We start from the raw sequence: 11,121 nt of genomic DNA, 5'->3' as shown, positions 1-11,121 counted from the left end.
CACATTCTTCTTTTTGTTCACTTCGCCAACAGTCATTTCAAACAAAATATTCAACACTGCCCTCTCCTGTACGGCTCAATATTATATCCTAACGTGAACTAAATGAGAGCGAAGGTCATCAACTGATTGCAATATAATTTCAAAGAAAATATACTATTTCAGGTGTACATGAGCAACACTATTTATTTTATAAATCTCTGCCAGTGTTTGCATTTTCAAATAATCTGTAACAATAAAATTCCTGGAAAATGACAATGTCCCAGCATTGAGCCATTTTTACAACAGGCCAGCAGGCTGCTTAAGTAATCTTTGGGGGCGAACTAGTTCCCACGGGCACCACGTTGAATGGTGACCCTTGGTTTGAATTCTCATAGTCAGGAGGACAAGTCTTTGCCAACTATCGTGTCACCAGCTAAACATTTGAAGATAAATGAGGCAGGTCATCTCAACCTACTTACCTCATGTTATCAGTGATTATAATCATATCAGCATAGAAAAAAAACATGCATCTCGAGTGACTCTCTTGCAAAATGTCCTCTCTTCTCACCAAAATTAGAGTAGATGAATTTTGTAAAAATACAGAAAATGTTGTCATTTGGTTTCTTTTAAAGAGCACACTATTATGAAATAAATACAGTATGTGAATACATATTATTGGTAAATTGACTATTTAACCCCTCTCTCTGTGACTTTTATATATAAAATAACAGAAAAAAATAGTTATGAGATTAACAATAGCATGGTTAAACTTTACAGATTGGACGATTTACTGTCTGAGGACATTATGACCCCCACACATTAAATTAAAGTACATTTTACTCTAATAATACTAAGACACTTTACACAGTAAATTTTGTAGAGTACATTTTCCTCTAAAATACTAAGACATTGAAGAGTAAACACCTTAAATATCACTGTATAATTATCAAATTGACAAACAGCATATTTCCAAGAGAGTCTTTCTATACAAAATGTCCAATCATAAAGTGTTTTGAAATTTCATGTCATACAAGGATAGAGTAAAAACAATGGTCACATTGTGAATCAGATGGTATTTTGTTTTGCTCAAATCTAATCTTGTTTTGACTGTCAACAATCAATACACACTTTTTTCTTACTATCCTCTCAAGCAGTTGCACAACAGAATATCCTCTCTGGGGAATCGTGTTGTCACTTGGATCACCACACAGCAACATTTAGAAAAGGAACATTTCTGAAAAACATCATACAAAACAATCATTAATAATAGGATGACATTCTCCAAGAATGCATGGACTTGTGAATTGCAACACTACTTGTTGTGAAACAGGCTTTCCCTGTGACTTTGCGACCAATTCCCTTGCCAAGTGGTCCCATCGTTGTCATGACAACAAACTGAAAATATCTGCAAACAGATGAAAATACAATCGCCAAAAGAATAATCTTAAATGTTATGCTGTGATTCCCAATCATGAGTGGGAGGTTATCAGGGGTGCCGCGTATATTAATTTTACTTAATTCGTTCAAAAAATAATTCTTGATATCGCTCTATGCCGGTGGCGTATGTCGATAGATAGAACAATTAAAATGCCCTTCCGCTAAATGGCAGAGCGCACAATAAACCTGTGTTGACAATGTCACTTATAAGTAATAACTTGTAACTTTCCTATGATTACATCAGCTGTGTTCAATTATTTTACACTGCGTCAGTATGGTTGTGCGTAAAATGAGAAGAGATCGTCATTATTTCAGTTTTTAATACTTTGTGTGACGTTTTTGTTTAGTCGCGGCCAGTGAGATTTTTCTAACGTAAAAATGGGTGCCCATTAATGTACGTGGGGAGGAGGGGATAAACTGTCAATATATTCAGTAACATACGCCCAAACATCAACAAGCGAGTGAACATGAATAAGTGAACGAACACATCGGCAAATATAATTAACAAAAAATAACTCACCTCCCCCCCAAAAAACAGCCCTCCACGTGACGTTTGTTTGTGGTGCAAGTCGTCCTATAGACAAACGCGTTCCCTGGAATGACAACACCGTGGCTTGTAATTGGTCACACGGTTATTACCTCGATTTTGATTGGTTAACGTACTTTGTGTTCTCAATCGTGACTGGACACTGAAGTTACTCATTGTCCGCCTCTTCGTGCATAAAAGCGTGACTGTATTCGGCATAAACTAGGGTCAACCACCGTGTCGGAATTATTTCATTGGAGTCTTATTAAGAGTAAAAGCTTATTTTTGGCTTATCGTTTTACATTTTTTTGAACATGTGAATTTAGCGGTTTTATTTGGGACAAAGGTTATCTTCCGGACAAGCCGGAGAGTTTAACGTTGCGAGATCCAACACAGCATGTAAACAGACTCTAGCAAAATTACGAAAGGCACTGCGAGCGAACAAAGGCGGGCCGTTTTAAAACATTTAATCCTAAAATCGAGGAAGGAACGTCGTCTTGTCGCCGGGGCCCCGGCCGACGTCCTTCGACCCGCCTGTCAACGCACGCTATGTTCCCTTTGGACTCGTCATGGAACATTTCTTTCGCAGGTTGCGGATTCCTGGGCATCTACCATGTCGGCGTCGCCAGCTGCCTGCTGGAGCAGGCGCCTTTCCTGGTGCACAACGCCAAGCACATTTATGGGGCTTCAGCAGGAGCGCTCACCGCCACCGCGCTGGTCACCGGCGTGTGCCTTGGTATGTCACTTCCTTGGAGCTAATCAGCCTCACAATGTGTGCTGGGTGGCCTCTGGAACCGGTGCGAGAGTACAATACACGACGTCTAATCTTTCGCAAGTGAGAGCTTCTGCTTGCAAAATCTAAGCCTCAATTGCGTGACAAAAGCGTATTGGACACTATTGGAGTGGTACCTGTTCTTTGTTTGGGTTAATGTCCTTCGGATAAAATGCTCATGCTCAAGTCTATTACTACAAATGCATATATATATATATATATATATATATATATATATATATATATATATATATAGCTGCGTCCTTCATCGACGCACGAGCCGAGTGATCCACCGAGGTCTATATATATATATATATATATATATATATATATATATATATATATATAAGTGTTAAAGTGCATCAAACTCTTTGGTGTGACAATTTTTACACTTTCAGCTCGTCCCATAAATCAGTGGTTCTCAAATGGAAGTACGCGTAACCCTGGTGGTAGTTGAAGGAACTCCAGGGGGTACACGAGATTTTAAATAAAACAATCGTGCAAAAAATCATTTAAAAATAATTATTTAATTTATTTAATGTTTCAGGTAAATAGAAGTTCATAAAACACATTTACTGTTCAGTAGGTTATTCAATTTCATTATTTAAAAAACCCAGATTCTCCCCCATACAATACAATTAAATTTTATTTATATAGCACATTTCAAAACATCTCGAGAATGGTTTGACCCAACTTGTGCTATGCCAGCTCTCGTTACCTGTCAATCACTTGAAGACGCACATAATGGAGTCGTGGTTGAAGCGTAAGCCTTCTGAAAAAAGTAAAAGTACAAGTATCTTATAAATGTCACCGGTGAAGACCTTGGAGAACGTGACTCGAGTATGTTTCAGAGCAACTCGTGAGTGAATGTTCAAGTGTTGAAATGAAAGTATTTTTTTTCAAAATCTGATTAGAAATGTGATTATTTTCTATTCATTTCGGTTTGTTTTTATTTAGTTAAGACGGCCTGGTGACGTAGTTCTGGTACATCCACGTCACAGTTTGAAGGGCGGATGTTTAAATCCGAACAGTTGGGGAAAAAGAAAGTTACGTACTCTTAATGAAAGCAAAACGAACAAGTCAGCAAATCTCTACCTGTTATCGCAAAGCAATAGCGAGTGGTGTGACACAATGCAACAAATGTGCACAACACCTCTCAGGTAAACAAGCAGATAATTGCTTTGCAATAGTGGTGCGTTCAAAAGAAGCCACATTGTGTAATATTAGCAAAGAAAATTCTGCATGAACAAAGAAGTACAGCACATTTCCGACACTGTAGAATAAACTCCGTAACTGCTCGCTCTCAAATTGACTCATTACAGAAAAAGAGGAGCATGTCCCTAGGAAGTGATGAAATAACCCGCGCGGCATCCATATGTTTTTATTATGGTTATTGTGGATTGACAATTCTTTCGAGGCATATTAATTCAATCCATAAAACATACATATACGTTTTGAAAAACATAGTCCTTGCCTCCCGAAGACGTATTTATACGTCCTAGCCTTTTTTTTTTTTAATTTAGTTTATTTCGTCATAGCTCTCATTTTTTACAGCATTAGAAGACAATATTCTGTTGGCCTGGTAAAATCAGTCGAAATCCAGAAAACCGCTGGAATGAGGGGTTCCTCGTGAAAATTTCTGGGATTAAATTAGTTAACAGAAAGATGTGCATTATTTTCCCATGTTGCAGAAAGTAAAGTTTCCTGTTCTATGGTTTTAATCGCATGTTCCTTTTTTTCCCCCGTTACTAGTATCATTCTATCACTAAAAGTCAAAGACAAAGCAAAACGAATGTAACCTTTGAATTTTCACTGATACGGTAAATCCACACAAGATATACACAGGTTGCGCGATATCATGCGCGATTGCTGTTCAAACTCTGTAGTTCTCTTACTTGAGAGGCATTTTATTCCGGAATTCCAAATTGTACAACCTCGGGGTGAGTTTACACTGTACATTTTTAGGTAATCTATCTATCTGTCATGTTGCATACACAGGAGAAGCTGGTGCCAGTATCATTGAGGTCGCCAAGGAAGCCCGAAAACGCTTCCTCGGTCCCATGCATCCTTCCTTCAACCTGGTGAAGATCGTGCGCTTCATGTTGCAGCGTACTCTACCCGCTGACTCTCATCAGATCGCCAATGGAAGGCTGGGAATCTCTCTGACCAGAGTCACAGATGGAGAAAATGTGCTTGTATCTCATTTCAACAACAAGGAGGAGATTGTGCAGGTGTGACTGTTAACGAGATTTATTTATATTTAATGGATGACAATTTAATCGTTATTCAGATATGCAATGTACTCATTTTTTCCTCATTTTGTGTCCTCCAGGCATGTGTCTGCAGTGCCTACATCCCGGTTTATTGTGGCATTATTCCTCCCACACTGCAAGGAGTGGTGAGTGGCACAATTATATATGCATGACAAGGTGCAGTAGCAATCGGTAGCACAATTACAATGAGCATTGAAGTCCATCTCAAATTAGAATGTCTCATCATCAAGATTTGAGGGAGCAGCACAATAGGCATTGAATGGAAAAATGTGACAAACTGTTGAAATCTTTCCATTCTCTTCAATTTCCATTACTCCGTTTTTATAAAGTACACCATTGTAGAGTGCTATTTTTCCTCATAAAAACCTTACGTTTTTTTAGGGGGGGGGGGTCTTGAACAGATTAAAGGCATTTCTACGAATTTAAATTAGGAAAGATGATTTGAGATATTTGCTTGGAGTATTACCTTTGTTGACTGTTTGTAGCTGCCCTACTAAAGTCATCTTTTACTGTGAAACCGTGTTTTTGCAAATGGCTATCAGTGTGCTGAAACAAAACTTCAGCATTTAGTTTCTCATTTGAACTTCTGTCATTCTCTTGACACGATCACATTCATTTGGCAGCACTGAGGTCTTCTACGAAATGTTATTGCGCAATTGCAGCACCCGCCACCCTCCCCTCAGTGGCCTTTGTGATGGATTTTGGCAAAATTACACATGCTTGTGTGTACACAGGGTTTTGTGACCAACAGTTGAGAGTGGCAGTGCCAGTTGTGATTACGTTACCTCTGACTTTTCGGGTCGTTTTGTCCTCTGTGGACCGGAGATTGTCGTCACTCTGATCTCATCAGTTGACAATTAGAACCTGTTTAGATGATCAACATGCTCAGTAAAAACATTACACCGACTTTGCTTTAGCTGTGGAAACATGTTATTTTATTTAACATTTATTTATGCAGGTAAGGCAGTTGAGAACCGATTCACTTTTGCAATGTCAACCTGGCGGCAGACAGCAGAGTAACGCAAAACAACAAAATGTATTAATTTCCATTTTTTTTTAGGGTATTTGCAGATAGCGTCAAGGAAGGTCACTTGTAAGTTACTGCAGACTGCTGATATGGGGGAAAAAAACATACTATACTTCGATGCGTCCTTTTGAACCCAACTACCTCAGCCTTTTCAGCATATCATTCAAAGTAAATAGATAGCTCGTCCTTGCTGAACAATAAACACCAGAACTTTGAAGGAGTCTGGTTGAAAATGAAGAAGAGACACGAGAGAGATGCCTGGCATTTGATAGATTTCCTGAGAGATAATCTCTTGATGATTGAGGAAATCAATTGGATTCATTGTAATCTCATTCCTTCGCTGGGAAAATAAATATATTCAATTGTTTAAAAAAAATGGCGTTAAAGAGGGCAGCACAGTGGACTAGTGATAAGGATATTCTGCTTCTCAATTCTGAGGTTCAAGATTTGAATCTTGGCTGCTAGCATCGCAAGTGTGTATTTTTGCATGTCTTCCTGTGCTTTTAGGTTTTCTCCAGTTATTCTGACTTCCGACGTTAGTCTTCATTTAAATCCATTCTAATAGTCTAGCAATTGGTCCACTATTGACTATATCCTTAAATGTCTTTCTTTTATGCAGCGATACGTCGATGGGGGAATCTCGGACAACTTGCCACATTATGAGCTGAAAAACACAATCACTGTGTCCCCGTTCTCTGGTGAGAGTGATATCTGCCCACGAGACACCTCCACTAACATCCATGAGCTCCGCTTCACCAACACCAGCATCCAGTTCACCCTCACCAATCTCTACAGAATTTCCCGGGCACTTTTCCCACCAGATCCGATGGTAAGGTCACTTGAAGACACCTTCTCCAATCTGTTTACGCATTTCATGAACCACCGTAAACTTAATGATTTTCATTGCGTCTAGGTTATGAAAGCCATGTGCAAACAGGGATATAATGATGCATTGCACTTCTTGAAAAAGAATGGTAGGAGTCAACACAATGTGATTTAGATTTAAAATGTTTTTTTTTTGTTTTTTCTTTTCACATTCTGATACACCACACTGGATTATCACGGTTGGCTTCCGTGCTAACCTACGTCATATTTTCATTTCTATTCAGGATTGCTCAATTTCAGCGACCCTCACATAGACAGAGCCCTGCTGGCTAACAGGGAAGAGCCGGAGGATCAAGTTGACTGTGTTCATGCTGATGCCAAAAGTGTCGGCGAGGAGGAAAAGAGGCATCTGGTCGATGGAACGTTGACTGTTCATCCCTCAATAGAAGAGCACATCATTGTACGGCTTCCACCAACTCTGCACAAAGGTAACAGGTTATTGTACACAAGCACTAAATCGATATATAATGGTGAAAAATTGTGACCAATTAAATCACAATTCACAATTTGCGCTTCTTTGCCTCCCTCTGCAGCTTTAATTGAGGCCTGCACGGAGAGAAGGAGCCTGGTGCAGTCGCTTAGCAACCTGCTTCCTTTCAGGATGGCCTCTGCCATGATGCTCCCCTACACGCTCCCTCTTGAGTCCGCTTTGTCTTTGACTCTCAGGTACCGGTACACTTTATCACATTCCGACTCACTCATTCCTGATCCGAAATGAGCGCTTATTAAAGCTGTATCTGTTTTCTCCTTTTTGTGTGTTTATTTGGCATGTTTTAGTGTTGATATCATTTGATTTTGATGTCATATGTAGACTTTTAGAGTGGTTGCCAGATGTGCAGGAGGATGTCGGCTGGATTCAAGAGCAGTTGGTGAAAGTCCTCCAGCATGTTCTGCGGCAGGCCTCCAAAAGTATTACGCAGCATTTTTCTGCCCGGTAGGTGTGATTATGCTTGTGCATAAATTGGTTGCTCTGTCACATATTCTTTCATTAATAAATGAATTAGACAAGTAAGTGCCGAATGCAAGTACTCTACTCCTGAGCTAATAGCGGAGGTATTTTGTTATAACGTAACTCAATTGGAGCGCCACCAAATTGAATTTATAAGCAGAAAATTAGATCAGTCGCATGTCTTGAAGGTGGCGACATTATGAGAAGTCTGTTTACTTGGTGTACAGAAGCTGTAACATTTCACCACACAAAGCATATAATTGGAAGAAAAGTATGGACGCGTTTTCTCATAGCTCAGTCAACAAAAGGAAATGAACAGAAATAAACAATATCGACAACCTTCTATACAATATTATTTGCATAAACCAAAACGCACCAACGTGAACAAGTTCTGTGACCAGCCGAGTGCGCTTACAAGAACAAGGCAGCAGATGGCAATGGATGGCCGAGGTTTTTGTACCAACTTTTAATATAATTCTTGCTCTGCACATCAACAAGTGTTTCATAAAAACTGGATGTTGCCCCCCCCCCCTTTTTTTTTTTTTTGCATAATCATGCAATCAAACACCTTTCACATTTTCTCTTGGCACACTGGGAAAAAAGTTACTTGCGTTTCGGTTACACTTGCATCAGTTTACCACATTTTAATTATGTGCTAACCATGCGCATGTTCAAATTAAGTAAGTCCTAGGGGTTATTTTATTCATGTATAGAGAATTAATTAAATGATGGGGTTGAATTTGGTAATGCGCTCCTGAAATTTCCTCAGGCGTACAAGTTCATTGGCAACTTGCAGGTGTTAGTTATTGCTTGATGCTGAGTCATGTTAGGTAAAAAAAAAAAGTGGATTGAGACCAGGTTTAATAGTTATTGCTCTTATCATTCTATTATTTTTATTTTTTGTACTTCAGATTCTCCTGTCAGCTGGAGCTGCACCACTACCAGTCCCTCCCATCCCAGATCCGCTCCACCAGCCTGTACGCCACTTGGGTGGGTAGCGGCACTCTTTCAGTCCAGGACATCTTTACGCGTCTTGACCAGTACAAGAGACAGCTGCTGCCGGGGACGTTTTGCGTCAACATGGATCTGGAGGGATCCTTCCAAACGGGTTCGATGTCAGTGGACAAAAGCTCTGCTTCCTTCCTCCCCGCAGAAGGCTTCCCAACGCACAAGGGTGGTCTTAACGACTCCAAAGATGCCATGCGGCACTTTGATTCCGACTTGCCACTTTTAAATCCAGGTGCACATCAGACAAATTACTATCAGTTTTAAAAAAAAAAAAAAAAAAAAGTTATTTTGCCCTTTGTGCTATTATGATGATGATTCTAAATGGTAACAATTTACCATGTACGCATTTGTATATAATTCAATTAGGCCCTTAGGTGCAATATGCTCACAAATGGCTCCTAGCTGATGTGCATCTGAAGGTCCAAGGCATGTTTACGTATAGTCAGGCGCAAACTTGAATTGTAAGTTACTGTAAACAGAAAAATGCACTCTTTTGAAGTGACATGGTGGATGGAGGTGAGTGTTTGTTTTCCTGGAATGTGGTTTGACTCATATGAAAGCATAGGTTAGGGTTGGAGTTTGGCCTCATGTATGCAACGTGTAGCTTCGGATTCTTTTGAGAGTGTCGGAAGGAAATGGTGAAGCCGCCACGCAGCGTTTTGCAGGAAGTTACTCCATGCATTTTAAGCAACTTGTCAATGCAGCGATATGAATTCAATGCACCGTGTTTGAGTTCAAGTGTGTATGTACTGTATGTATGTGAATGCTAATCGACGCACGTGTATGCGAAATATACTTGCTTTGTTTTTCTCCATAATTCTACATTATAACCGTGTGCAGATTTTAGAAACATGATAGAATACATGTCGTATTCTAAAGGTCTGTTTACCTCCCGTTATGCTTTGTGACCTGATTTGAATTGTTTAACGAAAGAATCAGCTTATTATGAGCAGGACTTTATCACGAAATTTATTTTGTGATAGTTAATCTACCTACTGTGCATTGTCTTGGACTTTAATGTTGCGTTATGAGAAAGATGTTGCTGCCTTACTGAGCCTCAATTTCATGCAACTACATTTAATGTGTAATTAAACGGATAGAGGAAACATTTTGTGACCAACAAATAAACTGGTGTTGTTTACCATTGACGGCTTCTATGACTGTTTTCTTTTTTTTATTTGCCATGAAGCAAGCATGTCGAACAAAACACTGTTCTAATCAAATGCCAGTAGTGGAGTTTTGGGGACATGATTACAGTTACAAATATTCCAGTGATGATTCATGTCTGTAAAGCACTGGAATAATGACACTCTTGTATGCTTTGGAAGCCAACCGAGGCAACAGTCGTGGCGCCGGAAACAAACATCCAAGAAACTTGACATGGATTTATAGTAATGTTCACAAAATTATTCCGTTTTGATGATCTCAAGAAAACATGTGGCTTCATTTGAGCAGTTGTCTAGAAAACATGCACTTCACTCAAAACGTTATCAGAAACAATCCAACACTTGGTTGGAAATGATTATTCAAAAGGTTACAGGAGGTCACCTGTAAAGGTTATAATCTCATCTTGAAATTTCACCCAAAAGCCAAATGTCATTAACGTTTTGGGAGTAGTGTACTGTAAGAATCTCTTGCCATACATTCCTGAATTAATAGATGCCATTGTCATGACGTGTTTAAAACACAAAGCGTATGTTTGTCGTTGTTGTTGTTGACAACTTGTAACCTATCTCTCAGCATGATCGGTCTTGTATTTAGTAGGTTTGTTTCATTGATCAGCCGTAGGTCAATTCCAAAATTTGAGCTACTTCCACAAAGCGATTTATCGCTCTCACAAATCGTTATATAATTGTCATCACACACTTTTATCTTGTTGTGCTTTCTTGCATAAGCGGTTAAACAATGAGTCACCGATAAGATGAGGGAATCATGGTTGTCAACATGCTGATGCTGCCACAATTCTGAGTGCAACACACTCCTGGGGTAGCCACAGTTCATTTGATGCCTTCTGGGAAATGGGGGACACGCATCTTTAAAATGTGGAAATTAGGTACACCTGCACGAGCTCATGAAAATCAATCCAACAAATGTATTAATGAAGATGATATTTTTCAGCCTTGATTCCCACTTTTAAAATTAGATTAATGGAATGGTTATTGCATTTGAAAACGGGTATTCTCCTACTTGCTTGTGCATGACTTTATTTAAGATGATCTTTTGATATGGTGTGCCCACATAAAAGTCAGCAGCTTCTAGCATCAA

The 11,121-nt window shown here is 39.4% G+C and overlaps 1 protein-coding gene and 1 long non-coding RNA gene across 2 annotated transcripts; one reads left to right on the top strand and one right to left on the bottom strand.

The window, feature by feature from the left end:
• Positions 1–11: 11 nt before the first annotated feature.
• On the bottom strand, positions 12–2,399 carry LOC148335053 (uncharacterized). The gene is made up of 4 exons (XR_015844142.1): positions 2,080–2,399; positions 1,937–2,009; positions 1,296–1,384; positions 12–1,213 (listed from the first exon to the last, which is right to left on the bottom strand). It is a non-coding gene; the product is annotated as an uncharacterized LOC148335053 (long non-coding RNA).
• pnpla2 (patatin-like phospholipase domain containing 2) lies at positions 2,127–10,004 on the top strand. The gene is made up of 9 exons (XM_088299332.1): positions 2,127–2,678; positions 4,713–4,945; positions 5,047–5,112; positions 6,634–6,843; positions 6,928–6,988; positions 7,124–7,327; positions 7,433–7,565; positions 7,711–7,833; positions 8,760–10,004. The coding sequence occupies exons 1-9, from the start codon at positions 2,492–2,494 to the stop codon at positions 9,118–9,120; spliced, it is 1,578 nt and encodes a 525-aa protein (XP_088155458.1). The 5' UTR covers positions 2,127–2,491; the 3' UTR covers positions 9,121–10,004.
• The last annotated feature ends 1,117 nt before the right edge of the window (positions 10,005–11,121 follow it).

The sequence above is a fragment of the Idiotropiscis lumnitzeri genome, chromosome 6 (genome assembly GCF_059441095.1).
Source record: "Idiotropiscis lumnitzeri isolate Australia: NSW breed Sydney's pygmy pipehorse chromosome 6, RoL_Ilum_1.0, whole genome shotgun sequence".
Classification (NCBI taxonomy): Eukaryota; Metazoa; Chordata; class Actinopteri; order Syngnathiformes; family Syngnathidae; genus Idiotropiscis; species Idiotropiscis lumnitzeri.
Note: the sequence above shows the minus strand (reverse complement) of the source record. Positions and strands in the feature narration are given on the sequence as shown.

Excerpts from the sequence above, each read along its gene's own strand:
- pnpla2 (XM_088299332.1), top strand. The coding sequence starts at position 2,492 with ATGTTCCCTTTGGACTCGTCATGGAACATTTCTTTCGCAGGTTGCGGA. Across the intron at positions 4,946-5,046 it reads ACAAGGAGGAGATTGTGCAG|GCATGTGTCTGCAGTGCCTA; the intron begins GTGTGACTGTTA and ends TGTGTCCTCCAG. Across the intron at positions 6,844-6,927 it reads TTTTCCCACCAGATCCGATG|GTTATGAAAGCCATGTGCAA; the intron begins GTAAGGTCACTT and ends CATTGCGTCTAG.